Below are 27,299 nucleotides of genomic sequence, written 5' to 3'. Positions count from 1 at the left end.
ATAAATTAGCCGCCAAACGACTTGAAGCCTATTCTCAACCCAATTCCTTTTGCGCAATAGGGAATGGATATTGTCGGACCTTTTACATCGACCACAGGGGGGCAAAAATTCATAATAGTGGGTTTAAATTATTTCACTAAGTAGATAGAGGCGGAACCTATGGCAAAGATCAAATGAGGTGAAGAAATTCATTTGGAAAAACATATTCGCTTTAGGTTGTCGATAGCAATGGTCTTCGATTATGGTTCCCAGTTTGACTGCAGTCAAGTTAAAAATTTCCTAAGTATATACAAAGTGAAGTTTGCCTACGCAGTAGTGTGTCATCCCCAATCGAACGGACAGGCAGAAGCCGCTAACAATCAGATTTTAAATGCCTTAAAAAAGAAAATAGAAGATCCAAAAGGCTTGTGGGCCGATTTGGTACCTGAAATATTGTGGGCAAATAGAACGACAACAAAAGAAACTATAGGAGAGTTACCTTTTAACCTCGTTTTCAGCTCAGAGGCGGTCATTCCTACTGAAGGCGGCCATCCTACATTCCGCATTCAACATTACTGTGAAGAGCTGAATGACCTATTGCTTAGACAACAAATGGATTTTTTACCCGAGATCAGGTTGAAAGCCGCTATTAATTATGCAGCATACAAGAATTGTATGAGTCTGGCGTACAATAGGCGTGTTAAATATCGGCCTCTTGAGGACGGTGATTTGGTTTTACGAAGAACGACAGCAATAGGCGAAGGGAATGTAGAAGGCAAATTCACCGCAACATGGGAAGGACCATACCAAATATACAAAACTCTCCGAGAAGGGTCATATTGGCTTATGACTTTGGAAGGGGTATCGTTAAAGAATGTTTGGAATGCAAGTGTTCTAAAGAAGTATTATGTCTAAAGTGTGGTTTAAGTGTTTTTATTATACTTGTTTAATCTCGGATTGGCATATGGTCAAATTTTTTGTAAATTATTTTCTGTTTACGATCGTTGTAATAGTTGGTAAAATACCTTAGTGATTTGCTTTCTATTTGGCTAAGCCGTTAATAAGAGTAATTAGCGGCCTATAGTCTGAAATACAAAACCTTCCCTCACTTTCGACATGACATGCGAAAAACCTAGCTAGCTGTCTCACTCATACAAGTGAGGAGGGAGGTTGGATAACGAATGCGCCTAGCTAAAGGCGAGTTCAAAGGATGGTTTGATCCACTATCTTTACTCGGCCTGCAAAAGGTTGCAAGTGTAACACTGGCAATACAATGTTTTGCATAAAATATTTAGATACCTAAAGTTTTACATTTAATAATTAATTATCTATAAAACCAGGGAGGATGATAACAGTAATATAGACATCAAAATGCAAAGTAAAGTAAAAGCAAAGTAAGAGTTTTTTATAAACCGACAGCCATCACCCAAAATTGGCAACGATCAGATCGATTGTGCAAACATTGTACGATGTCGCAAATTACAAATTAAGTCTTGTAAAATAAAAATAAATATAGATATTGTTCATATAGATAACAAAGATAAAGACAAAGACGACCCGCACAATGAATTCGGTGATGATTGCCCGCCCCATTAATCTCTTTTTCGGCTTAACTTTTTTCTCGAGAATCTTCTCAGAGTCGTTGTTGACTCCTTCCTCAGTGATATGGCTAGAAAGAAGGGCATCATCAAACTCCTCTTCCAGTAGGTTGCGCGGATCCCAATTGGTCATCATCTCAAAAGGAAGTGGCTCTGCAAAGTACTCTTCCTCATAGCTGGTAGGAGAGTGGTGCTTCTCGTCAGCATAGGAAGCCTCATCAGCTTGCCATCTTTCTGATTCCAACTCTTCGGCTTTGCACACACAGCTATTTGCCGCTACCCATCCGCCAGTATAGAGGTCTACCGGTTTGTCCTGGTACAAATCAAAGCGCAAGAATCGGTTTACTGCCCAACGCCTTATACTGGGCTTTTCATGCTGTGCTTCTTCCAGCTTTCCCCTTGCCTCCTTATTAGTCTTCAAAGTTTTCTCCAAATCAGCAATCTTCCCTACCAGCTTATCCTGATTAGCAAGTTTTTTCTTCAACTTTGAGTGATCAGCAACCTGTTTCTACAATAGTGTCAGCTTTACCCTAATCTTCTCATGCTCATTAATAATGGCAGCCTTGCGCTCATCGTCAACCTTTTTTTTTTTTTGTCTCAGCCTGGTCTGGGCCCCGCTAATAATACTTGTACATATGCACAACCTCAACCACCGAGTTGACGGTATAAAAAAATTGAAATAAAAACAAATAAATAATAATATTTTATTATTAAATATGGTAGTAATGAATAATATGCATGCGCATATGATAGAAAAATAAAAATTTAAGACTGGACAATTTCTTACCCGAAGCATATCATTCATCATCTGGCCATATGGGGCCGCTAGTCGATTAACAGGCCTGTCTGCTAGAGTGGCCAAATCCTTAAGCATTCTCCATCCCATGCTCCCAGTAGTATTGGGGTCGTCACACATAAAATATTTCCTCCGATTAGTGTTAATACGGGGACGCCATGGTTTGCCTGCAAGACCGGCAGGAACCAAGAATTCCTCGCGCACCTCATCAAGAATCTTTACCTGAAGATTTTCTATAAAATAACCCGTCATGAAAGGAATGGTGTCCTTCGAACAAGTGTATTATTCTGATAGCGGGTTCAGAATTATTAGAAAGCTAATATATTCAGTAAAGTCAAGTGATCGGAATGCCTGGGTGGAAGCCTCTTCCGATCAGTAATATTAGTGTATAATTAATATTACAACAAAATCTTAACTGAACCCTTCGGGTCACACCCAAGCAAATATACGAACCGACTCGACGAATTAATTCGAAAGAAATTAATTCGTCGCTCGAGTGTTAAATATTTAGACGTTGGAAATTCGAGCTTAGAGCGTCGGAAGTCGAGTCAAAAATAGTAAAAAGACGAGACGGAAAAATTAGTAATAAATCAACAATAACTAAAATACCCTTAGCATCAGAATCCCGAGTGCTAGGGGATTAGGCAAGCTAGCAGCCCGCACCATGTGCGAGGGATACTAGCAAGCCACGGCCAGCAGCTCGCAAGCATTGCAAGGCTTGATGGCGCGCGCTGATGCTAGCAGCCCACACATGTGCCTGGCTTGCTAGCAGCGCCACTCGGCAGCAGCAGCCCGCACCTATCTGCGTGGACGTGCTGGGCCAAGAAGGCAGCATCTAGCAGCCCGCTTGTGCGGGGCTAGCTGGGCCGGGTGCTAGAGCCGTGTAAATGGGAGAGCATGTGAGGAGTGTGCTTTTGTTTGGACAAGTGGCACAAGGAGAGGAAGGAGTAGGGAGCAAGTATGGTCCCCTCCTCTCCAAGTGGTCCATACTCCTCTTTACATATGACTAGGACACTTGTTGATTTATTACTTGCTTGCATATTTAATTTATTTTAGCTTTAAATTAAATTGAGGAATTTCATGATCCTACATTGATGGGATTGAAATTCTCACTCCCAATTTTCTCTATAAATACCAATATTGGGATTTGGAGAAAAGTGCTTGAGTGGGAGTTAGAAAGAGCATTACATTTTGGCAAAAACTCTTAAACTCCATTAACACTTGGGTTTTGGTCGGACCTTGCTAACTCCAAGGTAGCGAACCTAAAAAGTAGGTGCTCGTCCTTTGTGGGTGAATACCGTTGGAGGCTCGGTATTTACGGAGCTAGAGCTTTCAAGTACGCGTGTGTGAGGGCGAAGCACGCTTTAAAGGTAAATTTCGGTTTTACCCTTTTATGGTTTTTGTTATGCTTTATGGTTTTATTAATTGCGAGTGGTTCTTGGGTCGGGGTTGTTTTTGCGGTGAGTCGGACTCACAAAACCCTAACACGTCATTACCATGATGAAAGCATTCTGGCTGCTAGAACCCGAGCGCAGTGATGTTAAATGCTGCCTATCTCTTAAATGAACCTTCTCAGCGATTGCAGCCTTCTCAGCAGGAACTACCTTTTTAGCATCAGTAGAACCTGGATTGCATAAAACAATGGTTAATTTCGTGGAAACAGGTGGCTTATCGGTATCATCCTCCAAATTAACCACATGAGAGCTGTCTATTGGAGCCTCTCTTAGTTTTCCTCCTTGCTGGTCTTTCTATTGCTGTTTAACCTACTTAACATTATCTTTCTTCTGCCTTTTTTACTGTTCTTGGCCAGACAGCTCACTTCCCCTTTTGGAAGCATTACTACCGCCCCTTTTAGTGGGGAGAGGCCTAGACTTGACTCTGCGATGCTCGCTAGCATTCATATCTTGCTTTTTTCTCTTTTTTCCTTTGAAGCTAGGCTCTAGTGCAATAGACCGGTAGAGTATTGTAGCTACTTTCAAGGGTTCGTGGGAACTGATGCTTTATCCGGCCATCAAGATACAACCCTAGCTTTTCAAAGTCCAATTTATTGATACCTGTAGTCGGACAACGTTGTAAGCTTTCGGGTAAGTAACAACAACACCGTAAACAATGACAGAGGCATACAGTGGGAATTGATTGGACGACGATCGACAAACAACTATTTTAGAATAACTGAGTATATAAATTAAAATAATAATAATAATAATATTAAAAAAAAAACCGATATGAAAATGGTCGTACCAAATTCATCAGTCCTGGAGAGACCAACATGAGACAGAGGGGCGTTGCCTAGAATATAATTACAGTTGGGCGGCCACACCCTCGACACGGCTTTGTTTTTCTTACTAGCAGTAACACATTTACAGTTAAAGAAGTTAAAAATGTACTCTTCCAGTTTACCTAACTTTCTATTTTTTATAGTATCGAACATTCTATAGGGAAGGTAGAAAACTCTGCGAACCCTATAGTCGTCAGGTTAAGTTAGAAAATAAAACTGATTCATCCATTTTTTACAACTTGTTAGTTTCGGCCATACTATACACTTGCCAGGAGCTATAAATATTGACCACTATCCTAGAGATTGGTTGTCTTTCTATCTAGTGTAATCTCCAAAAATAGATTCAGTGTCAAAGGAAAATCCATAATTATCATCACCCAAACAAGAGATATAACGTTGCGTATAGTTGGAGGAGTTAATTGCGCAACACACACACGTTCCATGCCTTGAAAATCTTCTCGACCAATGAGTGTAACGGAAACCTTAGCCCAAATTCGAAATGCATTGCATATACAACAATATGGCCGTCAGGACAGTCAAAGGCAGTTTGCCCTTCTGCAGGTAACTTGAGATCGTAGCCGTTAGGCAAGTTGAAAAAATGTTGCTCAATGAAACAATACTCCTTATTGATAGCAGTCTGCAGCCACTCCAGATCGATAACAGTGTCTATAACTTTGAAATTTTAATTCTTACAATCTAAGAGGCTCTCGGTATTTTGGATCATCCCTTTCCGAATCATACCCCTCATACAAACTTTTCTATTCTATTATGCTACCGGCAGTAGTGTCCCCCAGCTGGTTGATCCTTACAACCCCTTCACTAACTTTAGTCTCCTCGTCATCATCACTCTCATCTTCATCATCACCACTCCCATCTTCTTCCTGATCATTACCTACACTAGGCTCTTCATCCTCATTAAACTTCTCGAGAGATCTTTCAAGAGAATGTATATCCTTGTCCTTGATATCAGACATCTCTTCTACCATCAATACTTTACCCGGCCGCCGCTCGGAGGCCTTGGCCACTTCTGCTTGGTAGCTAGCCCGTTTTGTTCTCGGCATTGCTGTAGTTTTACGACCTATTTTGTCGAGATTAGAACCGTATTCGTTGATAAGTCAACTTGATCACAGACGCTTATAGACTCAATGTCAACAATATCGACAAATTCTAAAATACTAGAGAAAACAGGCTGACAAGACTTTTTAGCTTCTTTCTCTAGAATTGAGGACAAGGGTGCAAACGGGTTAGCCTCGCTGGCCTTACTCACAGTCGAGTTTTCACAGACTCATGCATAAACTTAATGCACAAGACAAACAATAAACCCACCGCAAACGGCAAACACGGACTAACAAATTTAAAAACAAAATTCAAAAGTTAGGGTTTTTTTACCTTTTAAAGATCCGAGTTTTATTTGATGATTTTAGCTAAGAACGGCCGAAATCAACGAGGAACAAGGAATCACTTCTTCGACTAAGGTTACAAAATCTCCGTCGCAAAACGGGAACTCAAAATACAAGAAATTGGAGGAAGACTTCAGGATTTTTTTTGAAAATCTGAGTCAAAAATGAGGAAACTGCTAATTTTCTAAATAATTATATCTCAGTGAACAGTTTCGTTTGATTTGACAGTTTGTGCATGCAATCCAACGGTTGGGAAAAATTGCCTTTTAGACAACCTACATTCGATGATTGACACGTGCCCCACTACATTTAATTTTTCCCCGCCCAGCTCCCTATCTGTATACCACATATGAGCTTTAAATAAAATAATAATATAAAAATTGGCTTCTACTATCGGTACTTCGCTCACTTTGGGGGCAAATCAGAGATTTTTTAATCTCAAATTTTTTCAACTAAGCAAAGCACTATCAGTACTTCGCTCACTTGGGGGCAAATCGGGGGATTTTTTAATCTCAAAATTTTTCAACTGAGCAAAGCACCATCGGTACTTTGCTCACTTTGGGGGCAAATTGGAGATTTTTTTTTATTTTTTTTCACACAACATTGCTGATATCGGTACTTCCCAATTTTGTTATATAAAGTGAGAATGTTCATTTTACCGACTCTCTCACTTGTGGGGCTAGTTGTACGGGATAGTGTCGGCACCGTTACAATTTAGTTGTTAAATTACAGTATGATGCTGATTATGTAATGATTAGCATATCGGCTTAACATCAATAACGACCCTTTTCTCGCCACGTGGAAAGCTGCTCTAGACCACGTAGGCACCTGGTGCTTACAAGGTCAATTTGCCACCTATGCTGATAGGTGCCACCAGCTTGGTTATCTTCCTATAAATATCCAAGCGTACTTTCATTAGAAGTATGATCTTTATCTAGCTCTCTATCTCTAGAAATATTTTCTTACTCTTTCATTTATTCTTCTCATCATATTACTAACTTTAGCATCAAAGCGGTTATCCCCGGATAATCCCCTGGGTTAGCTAGTTTGTGCTGACTATGTAGGTGCTTAATTGGACTATAAACCTTTACCAACCCTCAAGAACTTACGGTATCGGAGCTCACCCGGAATAGTACCGATTTTAAACGAATGGGTGCCTTTCCACAATTCTACCGGCTTTAGTGAGGAGATAAATGGAGAGCGGGGTTTGAGTGTTTGAATACTATAACAGAGGGAAAGACTTGGAAAAGAAATAAAAATTATCGAGCCTATCATGTGGTTTTAATATAGTTTACATTATATGGATAGAAGTTTTTATTAAATTGGTGCTTTTTTTAGGTGTCATCAAAAAAATTTCTACTCTGCACTTGTAAGCATTGTACCAAAAAAAAAAAAAAAAAAAAAAAAACCCATAAATCTTTAAAGAAAATTAAAGTATGTATTAGATTTAAGAATTACTCGTAGATTATTTATATAATGCAAAATAAATAAAAAAAATATATAAATTATCATGCCAATTATTAAAGGGGTTATAACTTAATCTATTTTAATGATAGTGTCCGAGGTTTTAATTAAAGGCTTGTTTGGCATCATTTTTGGTTTTCAGTTTCCTGGTTTTTTTTTTTTTTTTTTTTTTTGAAAACTAAAAACCAAAAACAGGAAACAAGAAAAAGGTGTTTCCACTTTTTTGTTGTCAGTTTTCAAAATTATCATGATTTTAATAAGTCTAAATATTTTTTGATCCATTATGTGACATATATAATATAATTTTAAAAAAACAAAAAACCAAAAAAATAGAAAACTACAGCGATGCCAAACGGACCCTAAACTAAGTGCATTCCTTTCGTGTTTGAAAAAAATTTCTATTACTGACTAGTGATATACATGTGTGGACGTTATTACACTGGGAAAAAAAACATACCTTTAATTTGAAGAAAATCTAAGAGTTATTATAAATAGATTATATATATCAATATATTCGACCTCTAATTTGCATTGTGTTTAATACTTTACTCTGTATCATCAATTAGTGCTTTTCAAGTTTATAAGTACAGAAAAATGAAATGACATGGCGAATTCATGATAACAAATTTAATAAGCATGTTAATATATTAATATATAGTTTGTTATTGCATGTTATGATTTTCTCATGAGCAAGTCAACATACAAATCTCTTTTTATTTTTTATTTTATTTATTGATTTATTTATTTATTTATTTATTAATTTATTATTATTATTATTATTATTATTATTATTATTATTATTATTATTATTATTATTATTATTATTATTATTATTATTATTATTATTATTATTATTATTATTTTATCAAAAACCAAGGCATAGTGTATGCTTGTCACAAATTTATTTTACTTGTGGCACAAATGTAAAGTTTGCCACGGGAAAAAAGCTATTCATGGAAAAAATGTAAAATTTGCCACGGGAAAAGCACTATCGTGGCACAAGTGACATATTAGCCCCGAGAATTTAAATACCCGTGGCATAATTATCCTTCTTTTTTAGGATATTTATCATAACTCATTTTTCACGTGGCTAGATGAAATCATGCCACGAATTTTGAATTCTCGTGGCATAATTCGTGGCACAAGTACAGTGGTGATTTGTTGTAGTGACGTCTATCAAACATAGTACTAAGATTGCAGGCGGACAAGAACGCCTCGTCTCTCAACCACTCGTGCTTGGGTATCTAGTTTTTAGGCACGGATATGACTTTCCCGGTTGAGAGGGGGGTAGTCGTCAATTCAAAGAAGCCCGACTCAATGATTTTCTCAAATTCCTCATCCGGAATTCAGGGGAGGACGCACTTCTGACCCAGCAGGTCAGGCTTCCTATTGTACAGGCGGTACTCGTGGTTCTCTCACCGCATGGGGGCAGACACCAGATAAAACTGCTCCTTGTTATTATCTTACTTAGACAGTTTGTCTAAGGTCATTTGTTATTTAGGGTACATGGTCAGAGTATACCATACCCGCCAACCGCCTAGGCTACGGTTGAGATAGTGCATATGTGCAAAGGCCTCACGGCCGGGTGAAGCCCTTGCCTCGCAAGCGGCGATGTAGCCCAGATTGTTGACCCAGGAGTTTGGGTCAATTACCACATGCCTAGGCCATATCCTCTGAGGATAGCTTTTATTACGTTATGAAGAGGCAAGCGGAGAACGGCTTAGAATGCCTCCTCATAACAGCCGAAATAGCAGTCGACGTTTCTTTGTTCGTCCTCCTAGGCAATGGTGCCTAATTTAGGTGTCACCTGGATGTTTTATCCTTCGACAAAAGGGCATTTGAGTTTAAAGTTCTCCAAGCCCTTCTTCATCGCATTTCTATCTTTGGCTGAAATATGGATCTCAGCCGGGTTGTTTACGTCCTTCCAATTTTTGCGCTTTTCCTCCTCGCTTCCTTAAGCGGGGGAAGGTTGTTATCACTGTTATCTTCAGAACTAGACCCAAAGGCAGTGTTACCTCCGTCACTCTCCTGAGAAACCCCACTATCAGAGCCAAAGGCAAAGGCGGCGTCTTCCTCGTCTACATCTTCAGGCTCCATCTCTTAGGATTCAGCATTGAAGATGACCTCTTCCCCGTCTCCCCCCTCAGACTTAGCTAGGATCCCACTACTAGGGGTGCTAGGGATCCTAGAAGGGAAGTAATCTTCTATACCAATCAGCATATTCTCCCCCTCAAGCCGCGTGATTTTTTCAGACGGTACTTCCAATTGTCTCTTCTTCACCGCCCGGTGGCTGTTTGTTTAATCCGAGCCATTGTATCCTGCATAGAAACAGAGACGGTCGATTTTGGGGATGTACAAGGCTACTCCATACACCTAAAGCCGGCAACCTCATTCCTAGACTCAGCTGTACCAAGTGACCGATTGACTACTAACCTAAGATGTGTCGTGTGTGTTGTTGATCAATCTATTTATTGAATATAAATGTGCATACAGAAAAAAAAAGAAAAGAGAAAAAAAAAAAGAGCTGAGAGGGGTAGAAACGGTACCTTAAGATTTGAATTTGAAAGGTGTTAGCCGTTAACCGGCTGTAACAGGTCGGCACAAAATCTACTGTTTGTGATTAACACAGGTTGTTATCAAACTCTCTCTCTCTCTAGAAAATATTGACTTTCTCTCTAGACTATTTTGAAAATGTCTAAAATGAGGGGGGTAAAAGTCCTATTTATAAAGGGGTGAATTCAGGGGCAACCGTGTAATTTCCCCAGAAGGTGAATAGTTAAAACTGATCACCCAATGGCTGAGTGACAAGTGTCACAGATGCCACGTGGCATGCCACGTCACATATGTGAGGAGCAAATGTTTTGGGTAAAAATTACCCATGCCACTTGACCCGATTATAGATGACACGTGTCGACCTAGGATAAGCTAGGAAAGGACCTACCCCCATTTAACGCGTGGCACTCGTAATGACTGATGGATAAGACGGCCTTCAGGGCCCAAATCCCGAGAAGCCGCAATGCGGTGTAGCCCATCAGAATTAGGTCAGAGTGACCTAAGAAAGGACACTTTTACCAAAAACCTTATAAATAGGGAGATTTCCCCCATTATATGGAGTCACATTCATTTATTACGTACTTTCAACCTACATTCTCTTATATCAGAGAAAACACCTGATCTCGGAATCCGATAGATCCCATTTTCAACTTTTCCGCACTTTTTAATTTTCTTCGTTCACGCTCTAACTTGATCGTCGGAGGCGGAGCACCTACCAACCAGAGTCTTCGTGTTTTTACAGGTACTAACCGCGTGGGACCAATATTGGTGACTTAACTCACCCGAGGGACCAGAAAACACCCAAAACAGTTATGTATTTTAGACATGAGATATGTACTGCATTTTGCTAATACAAGATTATGAACCGTTACATGCAGTAAAATTTATGAATTTTAAAACTTTGGAATAGATTGAGTAGTAAAAAATTATTGCACATCAATTATAAAATTATCCTAAAATGATTGAAAGTTACTTCAATGTTAATAAAAGCTACCTATATTTAATTGATATAATTCCCCAAGAAAAGAAGTAAAAAACATTAGTGTTTGGAGGTAACAATGTTACCCTAAGTCCCTAATAAAACTTATGCATGCCGCTATTTACATGAAAATCATAGCATTTTAAACTAAGTTTTTCAAAACTAAGTCAACTAGCTACTATAGAAACCCTTGCATCTCTAATTTGGAGAATATTCATAATTCCACTCATATTGATTTAAGGTACAACGAAATGGAGAGCGTAGTAGCGAAAGAAAACCTAGGGCTTTCTAGCAAAGAAAATGACATTTTGCAAAGGTCAAATAAGAAATTTAAAAGGCAATTTCGTGATAAAGATGAAGGCAAGACTCAATCCTTTGCTGTGACAGAGGATGGGGATGTGCAAATGATGGACATGAGTACCCAAAGGGAATCAATTAAGCAGGGGTCGTATCTCCAAGCTATGCAGGGGATTTCTGGAAAAGTCAATCCTTTATATGAAGGATTTGGGGAAGAGGATGATGATGTCTCTGATGATGATATCCCGGAGGATGATGAAGCGGCTGATGCGACATGTCCTACAATCCTGTTAACTAAAGAGGAGAAGCGGCGTTTGAGGCAACCATGGAAAGATGCGATAGTTATCAAATTATTTAATAAGAGGCTGAGTTATGATATTCTTGTTCGAAGGTTACGCATGAAATGGTGTCTAAAGGGAGACATAGCCCTAACTGATGTAGGGTTTGCTTATTACATCGTGCGTTTTAATAATAGGGATGACTATGACTTTGTAATGTCTCAGGGGCCATGGATCATTGGGGACAACTATCTCACCATAAGGAAATGGGTTCCTAATTTTATTCCTGATGAAGAACTAATCCGCAAACTCACTTCTTGGGTTAGAATACCAAATCTATCGGTTACTTTGATTATTCCTTTTTGCAGGAAATTGGGTCCAAAATTGGAAGAGTAATCAGGATTGATAAGCATACAGAGTTATGAATGGTAGAATATGGAGAATATAGTATGTAGGACTAAGGCTCATATGCTTTAAATGTGGCAAGCTGGGACATAAGGATGAACAATGTGGTAGTTTTAGCAATGACATTCAGGTAATGGGTGGTGCAGGAGGACAAGGTCACAAGAATGTTGTTCAACCAGAGGTTAAGGACTCTTATGGTTCCTGGATGTTAGTACACAGGACAATAAAGAGATCGAATGTCAAGGAATCTGGTGATGTTCCGAGCAAAGGAAAAAATGTCACAAATGTTCAGCAAGCTGCTCCTACACAGCTCAAGAAGAACACTAAATGGGTTCCAAAGAGTGCTCAGGGTAAGGACCTAGGAGGTGGTAGTGGGTCCAGATTTGCAATTTTAGGGAACGAGGATGACATGGAGGAGGAATCTCCACAGCTTACCAAAAATCAGACGAAAGAGGATGCCTTCGAAATTGTGCAGGATGATATTCCTAAAGTGGCTACTATTAATTTAGGTGAGGAACAAAATATGGTGAGTACTGATATGGTCGAGGATCAAGTGTCTTCAAAAGATTCTGGAAATAATGTTGAGGAGGGTTCAATTGTTAACCTTGGTGAAAATTCCCAAAAGGAACAGAATAATTTTGGTGGTGTTGATCTTGTGCTAGGTGACAGAATGTTTGTTAAGGAAAATTTATCTTTTCATGGAAAAATAAATAAGGATGATAGGCAGAGGATTCCTCTTTCTGTGAGAAATAAAGCTTTCTTGCCTAATAGTAATCGTTTGTTTAAAAAATCCCATAATTTTTCGATTTCCAAATTCTCTAAAAATAGTGTCAAATCTAGGGTGAATGTGGGAAAAGAAAATATTATGGAAGTAGCTTCCTCTACTCCCTCAGCTCTTCGTGATCATAATACTCTGCTTGGTGATAGTGCTTTGTCTGAGAGTAGTGAGTATAATGAACCCGATGGAAATCCCAATGTGCTTGGAAACTCGGATCACCCCGACTTACGATCTGTTCATAAATTACCAGACGGAGGGTCCCTCAATGGTGACGGCTCATTTGATAGCCAACAGACTGACGATTCAAGTGGATTCATACCTACCACCGACTCACAATCCACCGGATCTTATGGCAATGTTCTAGATTCCTTATGTAATGGACGGCCTAATGAGAGCGCTTCGGGAAGCGTACTTGGCCATTTTGCCTAACATTCCTCTGAACGTTTATGACCGGTATCCAAATTTTTCGATGTTTAATATGTCAGTAAAAGTTATGGTATGGAATGTGCAGGGGGTGGGGAATAAATTAACTCTTATTAGAGAGTTGGTGAGGATTATTAATCCTACTGTTATGGCTCTTGTTGAGACTCATATGAGTGGTGATAATGCTAGGAAAATTTGTGAGAAAATTGGATTATCTGGAAATAAGTGTGTGGAAGCTCAGGGGTTTGTTGGAGGTATTTAGCTATTTTGGAGAGCCAAAGAGGTTTCGGTGACAGAATATGGTAGTAATACGCAGCACCTTTCTGTGGAAATTAAGAAGAATGGTGAAGAGCCGTGGCTCTTCTCAGCAGTGTATTCTAGTCCCGAAAGTGTTCTTAAAAGACAATTATGGGAGGCATTAGATCAAATTAAAAACGATTACTCAGGACCGTGGCTTTTAGCGGGTGATTTTAATGACACTCGGAGTATGATGGAGCGTAATGGAGTTGGGGGTTCTGAAATGGTTCGTAGGTGCTGAGCTTTTGCTGAGTGGATTGACAAGAATGATTTAATTGATCTTGGTTTCTCTGGACCCGAGCATACTTGGTTTAGGGGGAATTCATCGGAAACTTTTAAATCAGCGAGGCTAGACCGTGGATTGTGTAATGAAGCTTGGAGAATTCGGTTTGAGGATGGAGCTTTGAAGAATCTCCCCAAGGCTAGTAGTGATCATTGCCCTATTCTAATTAGTACATTGGGTTTTGCTCCTATTCCGACCTCAATCAAACCATTCCGTTTTCAAGCGGCATGGATGAGTCATGCTACTTTTGATGATTTTATTCGGCTAAAGTGGGATTCTACTGCTCCTTTAGTCCCCTTTCTTCGGAAATTTGCTGATTTGCTCTCGTCTTGGAATAAGGATACCTTTCACAACATCTTTCACAAAAAATCGGAGTTGTGGGCTCGATTGGAAGGTATTCAAAAGAGGTTGGCAGAGGGTAGGGATAGACATCTTATTAAGCTTGAAGCAAGGCTGAGACGAGAGATGGAAGATGTGTTGAATCAAGAAGAGTTGCTTTGGTTTTAGAAATCGAGGGTTGATAGGATTATCGATGGGGATCGAAATACAAAATTCTTCCATCTATCAACCATTATTCGAAGGCAAAAGAATAAGGTTGTTTCTTTGAAAAATCAGAATGGAGAGTGGATCCAAGATCCAAATCAAATTAAAGCTCTAATTGTGCAGTACTGGAGGTCGATTTTTCAAGAAGAATTTGCTCCGTTTACAGGTGAAAAAATGTTAGTAGATCAGTTTCCATTTATCTCTTTAGAAGATTGGGCCTTAGTTTTTCAGCCTTTTGAAGATTGTGAAATTAAGCGGGCTTTAGTGGGAATGAAGGCTTATAAGGCACCAGGCCCAGATGGCTTTCAACCTCTATTTTTTCAGCAGTATTGGGAGGTTGTAGCTCCTAGTGTCATCCGTTTGGTTAAAGATGTGCTTGAGGGGAAATCTTTCCCGGAAGGTCTTAATGATGCTTTTCTTGTGCTTATTCCGAAGAATGATGTGCCGGAAAAACCTAATCATTTTCGTCCCATTGATTTGTGTAATATTATTTATAATATTGTGACGAAAGTGATTGTGAACCGTTTAAAGCCTCTTCTGCCTACCTTGATATCACCGACTCAATGTAGTTTTGTCCCTAAGCGTCAAATCACTGATAATATCATTATTGTGCAAGAAATGCTCCATTCCATGAGGAAGAAAAAGGGTAAGAACGGTATTATGGCAGTGAAAATAAATTTTGAAAAGGCGTATGATCGACTTCGTTGGCCTTTTATTCGTGAATCTTTGATGGAGTTACGGTTGCCACAATCTATGGCTGATGTTGTTATGCAATGTGTCACTTCAGCCAAATTACAGATTCTTTAGAATGGTGAACCAACTGAGAGTTTTGCTCCAACTCGGGGGATTCAGCAAGGAGATCCATTATCTCCCTACCTTTATGTTATTTGTATGGAGAGACTTGCTCAATTGATTGAACATGAGGTTAAATTTGGGGGATGGAAAGCTGTTCGTGCAAGTCGTAATGGGCCTAGTATTTCTCACTTGGCCTTTGCTGACGACTTGATTCTTTTTTGTGAGGCATCGGTGGAGCAAGCTTTGTGCATGAAGAATTGTCTAGACAAATTCTGTAGAATATCAGGGAGTAAAGTTAGTAATGCTAAATCATGTGTGTATTTTTCAGCTAATACTGACTGTGATGTTCGTGTGGCTGTGCGTAATTCATTGGAGATGGACTGTACGGATGATCTTGGAAGGTACTTGGGGGTCCCTACTATAAATGGCAGAGTTGCTAAGCAAGATTATCAGTACATTATGGATCGAATTAATTCCAAGTTGGCTGGGTGGAAGGCGAAAACCTTGTCTCCGGCTGGTAGAAACACTCTTGCTCAAGCTTGTTTATCGTCAGTGCCGTATTATACTATGCAAACTACTAAGATTTCTAAGGCTATGTGAGATGAAATTAATAAGAAGACAAGAAGATTCTTGTAGGGTGGAGACGAGAGCCATAGAAAAATCCATCTTGGTGCGTGGGAAACAGTGACAAAGCCGAAGAGGGATGGAGGACTTGGGCTTCGATCAATGCGTCAAGCTAAATCCGCTTTTCTTTCAAAATTGAGGTGGAGATTGCTCACTGAACCAGATGCATTATGGGCTTGAGTTATTCGTCATAAGTATTGTGATGGTCGGTGTGACATTGTCATGTTCAAGAAAAGAGATGGTTCTTCTAATGTTTGGCAAGGCATTGTAGAGAATGTGGATGTTCTAAAGAAGGGGGTAAGTATGGTTGTTGGGCGTGGTGACAAGACCCTATTCTGGAAGCATAGGTCGGTGGACAAAACCCCATTAATTGAGATTGTTGATCCAATTCCCCCCTGCTATTCGAGACTTACCTGTCCGTGAATTTTAGGACTCAAATTTGGGGTGGAAGTACAAGTTATTTGCTGATTTCTTTGATGCAGATACTTTGGATGCAATTGCATCTCATGAGATTATTGAGGATGAGGAGGCAATTGATGAGGTTTATCGGAACGGGTCTGCTTCAGGTGGCTTTACAATTAGTTCAGCTGTCAAGATAATTCACAATCAGGTTGATATGGATTCAGGGCATCAAATTGGCCGGCATCGAATTTGGAAAGTTAGAGTCCCTCAAAGGATCAGGATGTTTTTGTGGTTGGCTGTTCGTGATAGGCTAATGACTAATTGCAATAGATTTATTCAAAAACTTTCAAATGATCCGAGGTGTGGTGTCTGTGGCTGTGCTAGTGAAGGGATTGATCACAACTTGCAGAGATGCCCTGTTGCTCGCCTGATATGGCGCAAGTTAGGTTGGCCTGATAGTGTGATTTTGGCTGATATTAGCTGCTCTGAGTGGATTTTTCAATACCTGGATGAAGGGAATACGAGTGTATCTGCTCATAGGGCTGTGTTATTTGGGGTTACGCTCTGGTGGCTTTGGCGTTGGAGAAACGAGAGAACGTTTGCTAGGGAGGCGGATATTCCTTTCGATCAAGTAACTTTTATTCTTGCTAGAGTCGGTGACATTAACAGAGCGTTTGATCGAGCAGGGGTCTTAGGTGAAGGGTACGGTCTTGTGCTCGAAAGGAGGAAGTATATATTAGGTGGAAGACTCCAAGAATAGGGTGGGTTCATCTAAATACTGATGGTGCCTCGAAAGGCAACCCCGGGCAAGCTGGAGCTGGAGGTATTATTCGAGGTAGTGGTGGGGAATTGTTCGAGGCCATTGCCACTAACTGTGGTATTATTTGTTCTAATACAAAGGCAGAATTGCTTGGTGTGCTTCGTGGTCTTGCGGTGGCTTGGAATGGTGGTCATAGGCGCATCCAATTGTCTATTGATTCGGAGACAGTCATTCGCATGATAGTGGACCCGTGTCCTAATAACTCCCCTTTTGTTCACATTGTTCGTAAGTGTAAAGCCATGATTTTGAGACAGGGTTGGGAAGTGACGATTAGTCACTGTTACCGAGAAGCTAATCAAGCTGCTGACTGATAGCTAATTATGGTGTCAACTCTCCGCAAAAGATGGTGATTTTTGAGACGATCCCAAGGGATCTTTGGGCCTTTTTATTGGAGGACTTGAGGGGGAGGGCTATGACTAGACTTATTCCCAGGGGAAGAGCTTAGTTGTAGCTTTGTTTGTTTTGTTTTTTTTCTTTTGTGTTTTGTTTTTGTTTGCTTTTTAGTTTTGGTTTTTGTCTTTTGTTCGGGGTTTTTCCCCTCTCTTGCACCAAAAAAAAAACTAGCTACTATAGAAAAATGAAGAAGCATCCACTTGAGTTACAAAAGGACTCAATAGGCAGCAATTGGTTAGCTCTAGCAACTCCATGGCTTGCTATTAACTCCGTGTCATCCTCACGACTTAGGGCCTGTTCATATTTACTTAATTTCATTTCAGTTCAGCTCTAATCAGTTCAGTTCAGTTCAATTAAGCTCCAATCAGTTCAGTTCAGTTCAGTTCAGTTCAGTTCAGCTCCTAATTTCCTTCTCTTATAAAATATTCATTTCAGCTCAGTTCTGTTCTGTTCATTTCAGCTCCAATCAATTCAGTTCAGCTCAGTTCAATAAATGTGAACAGGCCCTTAGTCATAAATTCACGGACAATTGAGTTTCATTCCCTGTCAAAGTATCATTTGTAAGTCAAAATTACAGAATACGCACATAATTTAAAATAGATCATAGAGGCATGGTGGCAGGTTAAAAGATTGGGTTATTTATTCAAAAATTGATTAATTATTAATTATAAAATATTATCATGTGTAATATAGATTTGTTTTTTTTTTTAGAGAGCCTGAAGGGCAGAAGTAAGATTTATTCCCATGACTTTCTAAACCGGGAAGAAAACTCTAACCACATGAGCTATATCTCACGTACTGACTCACTCTCAATGGTATAGACTGTGACTAACCCCAATCCCCACCCAACTCAAACAATGCTAACGATAATAGAGACACGAAATTCATTAGGAATGCAAGGTAAGACTGTAAGAGTCAATTTTCTACCGAGTTCAAATCATTTGCTTAAACACATGGTTCATATAAATTATTTCATTCATGAAGAGAATAAATCAATGAAATCTCATAAAGAAAATTAAAGATAAGTCATGACTTAGAAGTGAGCTACATTATGGAGTTATGGACAATATCAGCTGGATGTAATGCTGACATCTCCGTCCATCATATATGAGTATATTGAGGTGAGGAATTATGCATATGTATAAACGAATAAATATTCTGATATCATTGGATGATCAAATGGTACCATTGAATATACAGTGATACTATATGTGCACATAATGGTATTATATACGCATTCAGTTGTACTAAATTTATGCGTAAATAGTACCACTGAGGATTCAATGGTACTATATAAACTTTCAGTGGAACAATCAGCATGTGGTCCCCCATCACGTGATACAATCCGACCAAAAAATAGGTGTGGTCCACCTACATGCCTCCCTCTTCCTATCTCTCTCCTCCTTTCTCTCTCTACCATGTGTTTTTATAATATTTTAATCAATGTTATGCATTAGTAAATGCATAACTTTCCTCCATTTTTAGTTCCTCATATTGAGGTAATCTCCGTCCATTTGTTATGATAGGATTTGTTGGAAAAATTCTTATAAGACCACAATTGGCTGTTGTAATTTCTTATAAATCACAAATTAAACGATGGTCAAAGGTAAGTATTCAAATAGAGCAAAATCAAACTAGATCAAGTAAAGAATGGAGTATGATCCGTATAATTATAACCAATATTTTTTTTTGTTTTTGAATAGTAATTATAACCAATATAATAGCAATTGTGACAGTATAACAATGCTTTCGAATTTTCCAGGAATAGTAATTAGAACTATTTTTCAAAATAAAATGTCAATTAAGCATGTAAAATCAATAAATAACATTGAATTAATTAAACACAAAAAAAAATCAAGTTCATGCAATCCAAAAATCAGTGTAAACCATGCTTACAAATTTACATTATAAATAATTAAATTTCTCCAAAAACTAATAAAGGGATCACAATTGTGCTACTGCTCTGGAGACATAAGTTGAGACAGGTTGAGCTGAGTAGGGAACCATTGGTGTAGTAATGGTGGAAGTGCAATACTCAAATCGTTGACGTTTGTGAAATAAGGCTTATGTACGTTCAATTCCTTAAATGTCCTAGTACACAAGTTGATTTTGTAACTAGTACGGTATGCTTGAATAAAAATGACATCCCTTTCATAGGGATGAAAACCCAGGAATTCGAATCGGCTCAACAAACGCTTGAACAAAGACTTGTGAAACTTGCGTAAAAGGACCTTATGTGCCAAACTCCATACCCCTTCACCAACATTCTTGGTCACATTGAGTTGCCATACTAACAGATGTCGGTGAACGGCACGCCCGTTGTTAGTGTGCCTTGTGTACACTACGATCACACATAGATGACCACAAGATATTCCGAATCCCTTCACTACAGTAATAAATTCGGGCAATTCAATGATCCGGTGCAGCCTCAGCCGTGTATCATGATCTTGGTTGTGGTAATGGTAATGGTCAAAATCAAAGGGATTAAAAGACACTAGAGAGGTATTACTAATCCAATGCAACATGCCATTGTGTGATACTATGTTCGTCTTCGCCACTAAATGTGGTGATACAGTGTATTCACTCCATTTGTTTATGTTAGAGTTATAGAGTTGTACAATCCATGCATTGCTTGCACCTGAGATATCATAAAAAGCATTAATATTCAGAATCCGAATCACCATGAATTTTAAACAATTGTCGCCAAGATCACACAATAACCCATATTTAAAATACAAATCATATCGATTATCACGGACTGAAGGCGGAGAAGGAAGTAGAATCCAGTGATGTATTTTTGGGTTAACCACATAATAAAACACATTCGAGCAAACAACAAGAACCAGGTCATGACATGACGCTTTAAGTGAAACACATTGGGAACCCAGGAAACTAAGGTCTTGATGTTGAACAGCTAATCCATCATTAGATATAGATCGCACGTTATATATAGTTAATCTCCATTGGAAAAGTAACGCGAAGGACTTTATATGGCGGTGGTAAGCTGTGCAACAGTTTACCAAGTAGCGGCTAGAGATGATGGAATTCCAGCGTTTGCATACCAATCTGCATTGAGTAGCTATTTTGCCATTGGGTAAAGCACGCATTAAGATTTCTACTAATATCTCATCTGGAACTCTGCACAACCATGGCTCGTTTTCTCCTTCCTCCGCCGCTTTCGCCGCCGTGTTCTTTCTCTCATCTGATTTAAACTCCATGATATGATTGTTATTCCGTAATACTATATTGATGTCTTCTTTGCTCCAAAAAAAAAAAAAAATTGATGTCACTTATTATACAATTTATCAATACTTAACGATTAGGAAAATAATAAATTTCCTCATCTAAGAGAATTAATACTCCGTAAAATATATCTTTACTCGTAGACTAGGAAATTAAGCCTTTTTATGTTACAGATCTAGAGTGTATATGAGAAATTTTTTATTTTTTATTTTTTTTAAAAAAAAAAAAATCATATTACAATCAAATTCTTAGCCTTTTAATTTTTTTTTTATTTTATTTGACGGGAATCGTTAGCCTATATTGAGTAGATAGAAACTTTATTATCTAATTAGTTTACCAAAGGTAACATAAGATAGGAAATATAGTATTTTAATAACCACAAATCCTTAACATATATTAATTAATTAAATAATCATATCATATCATATAATAACTAATATATAAAGCTAAACTTTTAGCCAGGTGACGAGACAACGACACTTGGCGTTCCAACTTTTTGCCAAGTGGGAACGCCAAGTGTCGTGCCAGATATAGTTATATAAAATTCAATTTGTAGCATAAAAAAGTTAGTTTAATTAGAATTTTATTTTCAATCAACTTTGGATAATTTTAGAATAGAATTGTTAATTTAGAGTTTTATTTTTGATAAAGTACCAATATTTCATATGTACAAATTGAATTATAATTTATTCAAAAAATAATTAGATTATAACTCTGATAAATTATCATATAAATTTATTTTTTGTATCATAATATTTTTTTGGAGCGAAGGAATTAGTTCAAAATGTACCATATCCAAGGTTTATAATATATTCTAATCAATTAAAATAATATACTTCAGAATCTAATATAATTTTATTACTGTGTGTAGACCTGTTAAACAGGTCGGGTCACGAGCCATTTCAGACAGGGTCAAGAAATGTTTTTCACTAATATTATTATTATTAGTCATTACATGTCTACAAGTTTAAATCGTTACAAAAATAAGTCAATTCCTAACTAATTTTGTATCAATGATATATTTTAAAATTTGACATATAGATTAAAATATATCTTAAATTTAATAAACAACCCGGGCATCGCATAGGCACAAAACTAGTAACTAATATATAAAGCTAACCAGACCACGAGACAACGACGCTTGACATTCAACTTTTCGCCAAGTGTCGCGCCACGTAGGCGACACTTAATTATTAATAAGACACGTAAGATTAATTTTAATATTTTTTATTGTAAAATAAGATTAAAAAGTTATTTTAGAGTTTTACTTTCAATGAAATTTGAATATATTTAGTAGAATAAAAAAGTTATTTGAGAGTTTTATTTTCAATAAAGTTATGAATTAGTATTTGATTTTCAATAAAATACCAATATTTTTATACAATATGGCGGATATAAAGCTAAACTTTTAGCTAGGCCACGAGACAACGACACTTGGCAATCCAACTTTTTGCCAAGCGTCGCGCCACGTAGGTGACACTTAATTATTAATAAGACACGTAAGATTTATTTGAATATTTTTTTTTTGTGTTTTTTTTTTTTTTTTGTAAAATAGGATGAAAAAGTTATTTTAGAGTTTTATTTTCAATGAAATTTGAATAGAGTTAGTAGGATAAAAAAAAGTTAGTTCAGAATTTTATTTTCAATAAAACTTTGAATTAGTATTTGATTTAAATATAATACCAATATTTTTATACAAAATGGCGGATCAAGAGAGGTACAAAGAGAAAAAAAATTAAAAAATTAAATAGACCTGCTCGTTCTTTTAAGTCTTAACATGCAACTAGTCTTTCCTTGGATGGTCAGAGAAAATGGTAAGAGATAACAACTTTAATTAGATGTACATTATTACTTCTAATTTTTTAGACTTTCAAGTGAATATTAATCCATAAACAACCTATAAACTGACAAATATGACTCTCAAGTGATTATTAATGCATGAGTAAAAAATTCAAATAACATATTCCCTCTGTTGCTGAAAGTTCGACTCACTTTGCATTTGCACAGTCTCCAATACACATTTTTTACCATTAATAACTTCGACTATGTATAGGTAAATTTTTTAAAAAGTTGATATTTGAAAAATTTATCATTAGGAGAATCTAATAATATCAAATTTTGTTAAATTATTTTAATTGTATAAATCATAAAATGTGGTCAAAGTTATTTTTTTGACTTCATGAATAGTAAGTGAGTCAAACTTTCAGGAACGAAAGTAGTATATATATTATTATCTTAGATGAAAAGTTTTATTTTTAAAAATCAATAAATAACCAAGGCATTGCGCGGGGCATAAAACTAGTGTGTTAACACGAGGGATTGCTTAAGTGGTTAGAGCACTCTTCCAGTTTCAAGAGATTTTGGGATCGCTTCTCATCTCCGTCCTAATGGCTCTCTAAATACCAAATAATAATAATAATAATAATAATAATAATAATAATAATATATTAATATAAATAATATGAAACGAAAGTTGTGTTATGAAATATTTGTGGATATCCATTATCCTCCTTTGTATCATTCCAAAACAATCTAGATCTAGGGTTTATATTCTTATCCAATCAAACACTAATATATTGTATATATATATATACACCTTATCATATAGAATAATATACACAGATTTATTCTCTTTCAATCTCTCATCTTTCCCCTTATTTTACAACACGTTATCAACACCAAAGCTCTAATCAATATGTAAATTTTATTATTGATTTCTTAGGCTAATGATTAATTCGTTGTATACTGAATGTGCTAAATTATACTCATTATTATCTTGTTGTGTCGCATCTTGGGAAGAAATTAGAAGAAGATTAATCTTGATCATGGGTGTAGGCGTCGCTCGAAGTACGCCTACGTTAAAAGCATGTGGTGAATATGCTTGGCGCTCATAGGAAGTGGGAATTGACATATACGATTAGGGACAAGGAAAGTAGGGAGCCGCCAACAAGTTTTTAAGGAACTTGTAAACCGTTCACGGATCATTATAAGGCAACCACGAATAAGGGACAACGATAGGCAACAACGATTGACCCGTGAAGGTTACACCCCATTCATAATCCATGAGATTACTAACTCCATATGGTCCGGAACCACGAAAGGAGGATCGGGGATGATGGTACGAAGTGAGTCATGGAGTCGCATTCGCCCGTATTGGCCTCTACTCGATTCTTATAGTGAAAAGTGATTCATGCGATCTCAAAGGCATACAAACAAAATATTCAATTTGCTCCAAACTATTATTATGGTAAATTGGTTGAATATTAATGCAACACATTACTCTAAAATATTGTGATCACTTTATTAAACAATAAGATTAAAAAGGAACCTAAACCGGTTGTCCAAATTATCTTATTAGTCGTGATTTCCAATTACATATTCCCTTTAAACATGCAATATAGTGATCAATAAATAATAATAGAATAAACATTAATATTGAAAGCAATTTAACAATAATAGCGTTAGTAAAATTAAATATAAAATAACCTAATCATGATACTAGCAATAAGAAAATAAAATAAGAGTAATTAAATTAATTAATTACTCACATTCTGCGCGTTCCTTTAAATTGCTACATCATGAATGAACTGTTAGTAACTTCAATAAAAATATAAAGTAAACGGAAATTAAATTAAATTAAAAGTGGAGTTGATTTGGTCCAAACCCTCAGTTATTTGTACCTTTCACGCCTTGGTTTAAGGACGGAACCTCGGGTTAAGTATAGACTCCTTGGAGTGCTTATGGGAATTGTTATGGAAGAATAAGGAGGCTAGAAATTAGGTTAAAGAGGGAGAAGAGAATGATTTTTGGTGTAAGGTGAGAGAGAATGATTATTGGTGCCCCGACCTGCAGAAAGGGGGGTCCTATTTATATGGAAAATGAGCAGAGGGAACAAGCGGAACCCTAAAAAGATAAAAACCGTAAAAAATAATACCGTGTCACGGAAAAGAGCACCGTGACACGGTGGCAGGCACCGTCAGACGGGGGAAGATCCCGTGAGACGGGAAAAAACTTAGTGACGCGGGAAATAATTAGGTTACGGGAAGTGAAAACGCGTTTAAGGATTACGCGGAGAAAACACGGAGCAATCCCGTGGCATGGGATGTGCACCGTGACACGGGAAGAAATTCCGTGACATGGCATTGTCCACCGTGGCACAGTGCAGTGTGCCGTGTCATAGTGTAAAAAGTACGCGGAAATTACACGAAATATCCCCGTGTCACGGAATGGGCACCGTGACACGGGAAATTGCACCATGACACGGGAGAAAATTGAGAAAAATTACAAAAATGGGCACCGTGTCACGGGAATAAGTCCCGTGACACGTTAGCTTTTGCCGCGTCGGGGCATTTTTGCTGCTGCGCGGTAATTTCAGTTTTTTTACCCGTTTTTAAAATAATCATAACTTTTAATCCGTAACTTGGAATAAGGCATATAATATATCATTGGAAAACTTATTAAGTCTACTTTCCAACCCAATTAAAATTTTAGTGCAACCCAATTAAAATTTTAGTGCAAGGGTGTCGGTTTTAGGTCGAGTTTGGTGTTTTACTCATATCTTTTTCGTTATAGCTCGGAATTGGGCTTATGATATATGGTTGGAAAGCTTATTTAAAGGCCTATCCAAAAAAATAATAATTGGATCAAAATTTTATAGCAATAAAATCAGTTTCTCTCAATTTTGCGATGTGGACACGAAAAGTGGAAAATAGGTTATGGTTTAGGGAAATGAGCAAGAAATTGGATTGGTTCATGAAATATATTGGATAGAACATGAATTTAAGCACTCCAAAGATTAAATACTCAACTCGACCAATAATGGCGGTGAAAGGTGTTCATCAACGGGTTTTATTTTGGGGAGACATATTTAGGTGTCTATAATGGGTTTTGATCTTTTAATAATGAAATCACACATTTCAAGAATGTCATATCATTCCAATCCTCATTAATTAATTTGGGACTAGCACGAGTAGTCTCACGGTATTAATAATTTGGAATGTTAATGGTAGTGCCGCTTTATTTAATTACAAAGGACTCTCGTATTATTTTTCGGTTGCATTGGTTTGTTTATCTTGAATTATTGCTATACTTTATTTTCTTTTCATTGACGTTTTCATGAGTTACAGGCTAGAAGATGACGTTGACAACATGAATTTGACGATAAGGCTGGTTTTTATAGTGGGAAAGGTTTTGATATCAGGAAATTTCATTCTCAACTATCCTGTTATTGTTAATTTTAAACCTTTACATAATATGTTTTTATTGTTTCCCAAATTTTCGTATTTTTATTATTCCTGGAGTTCAATGAGCAATTTGGGAATAGTTGAATTTGATGCAGAATAACTAATTAGTAGTTTTGTTTTGACTATAAGTTTTGTTTAGTTTGAATCTAAAAGGGTATTTAGAATTATTATTGGGGTTAATTTTATGAACGTATGGTTTTCATGAACTTGTAGTACATATATTTGCTAGATTTTGGTATTACTTTTCCTATCCGTAAATGAGTTTGGTTATATCTCTATGTTTGATAGCAAATATGAATGGTTTGATTTAGCAATTATTTACCCATGTCTAATGCCTTGAATGTTTGTAAATTGTACGAAGAAAGCCTAAGGCACATGTGAAACTATTTATAATTTATGTATTGAATTATGTTTTTATGTTTCAAGTATGATATGAACCATGTGGTTTTCTACTAACGTGAACGTGTTATTGTTGGTTGCTTATGTGCTTGTTTCTATATTCTAATTAAGCTATATCAGGCAATATATTGATATAATTGATCGATCCGATAGTATAGTTGATTCAATCGATTCAGGTATGTTTTTATTAAAGGTTGAAGTAGTAGGTTCTCATTAGAGGTGATCGTTTGCGGGCTTGGACGGGAAACGGGCCGGGCCTATACTTCATTTTTGTCCAACGGGCTAATTATAGCTAACCCGAGCCCTTTTATGAGGGCTTGATAAATTGTCCAAGCCCGCTCTATTAACAGGCCGGGCTTGCCCGCGGGCTCACGGGCCTAAAATATTTGTTTTACATATATCTAACACTAATTATTATTTATTTTTTATAATTTACATATGTTAATATTATTTCAATTTAGTTATCTTAAAAATTCTTAATCACTAATGATACTAGAAAAAAACATATTTAACTTGTGACATATGTTAGTGAAAAAAAAGGAAAGAATGAACTTATTTAATACAAGTATAATGATTAAATATAAAATTGAAATAAAAAGTTGTAGCTAATAATAGGTTATAGTCCAATATAGTCTCTTTGTATTTATTTTCTAAAATATACTACATAATCAACTAACTAAAAAATCATTAAACTATTACTTTTTGAAGTAAACGGGCCGGGCGGGCTAGCCCACGGTACATATTGTCTTGTCCGTGTCCGCCCATTTATATTAACGGGCCGGGCCTAGCCCGCCCAAATTTTTAATTTTTTTTCAAAATGGTTGTCCAAGCCCGCTTATTTTGCGGGCCGGGTTGGGCGGGTTTAGCGGGTTGACCCGTCCATGAACAACTCTAGTTCTCATATTATTTTTACCTTCTCATTCAATTATAGTATTATGTACCTATTATTATTATCCTTATAAGTTGATAAAATTATGAAGCATACTATATACATTATATTGATTGATGTGTGATGATTAAATTTAATTA

The 27,299-nt window shown here is 37.2% G+C and overlaps 3 protein-coding genes across 3 annotated transcripts; 2 read left to right on the top strand and 1 right to left on the bottom strand.

The window, feature by feature from the left end:
- The first annotated feature begins 228 nt into the window (after positions 1–228).
- Positions 229–894, top strand: LOC145632933 (uncharacterized). The gene has a single exon (XM_081685254.1). It carries the CDS (start codon positions 229–231, stop codon positions 892–894), a length of 666 nt encoding a protein of 221 aa, XP_081541380.1.
- A 14,348-nt stretch (positions 895–15,242) lies between these two features.
- LOC145632932 (uncharacterized) lies at positions 15,243–15,746 on the top strand. Its single transcript, XM_081685253.1, has one exon. It carries the CDS (start codon positions 15,243–15,245, stop codon positions 15,744–15,746), a length of 504 nt encoding a protein of 167 aa, XP_081541379.1.
- A 3,594-nt stretch (positions 15,747–19,340) lies between these two features.
- On the bottom strand, positions 19,341–20,603 carry LOC145632931 (putative F-box protein At3g23950). The gene has a single exon (XM_081685252.1). It carries the CDS (start codon positions 20,601–20,603, stop codon positions 19,341–19,343), a length of 1,263 nt encoding a protein of 420 aa, XP_081541378.1.
- Positions 20,604–27,299: the final 6,696 nt, after the last annotated feature.

Source organism: Chenopodium album, chromosome 5 (assembly GCF_948465745.1).
Source record: "Chenopodium album chromosome 5, dcCheAlbu1.1, whole genome shotgun sequence".
NCBI lineage: Eukaryota > Viridiplantae > Streptophyta > Magnoliopsida > Caryophyllales > Amaranthaceae > Chenopodium > Chenopodium album.
This window is presented reverse-complemented; position numbering and strand designations above follow the sequence as displayed.

Coding starts and splice junctions, on each gene's coding strand:
- LOC145632933 (XM_081685254.1), top strand. CDS start 229: ATGGTCTTCGATTATGGTTCCCAGTTTGACTGCAGTCAAGTTAAAAAT.
- LOC145632931 (XM_081685252.1), bottom strand. CDS start 20,603: ATGGAGTTTAAATCAGATGAGAGAAAGAACACGGCGGCGAAAGCGGCG.
- LOC145632932 (XM_081685253.1), top strand. CDS start 15,243: ATGGAGAGACTTGCTCAATTGATTGAACATGAGGTTAAATTTGGGGGA.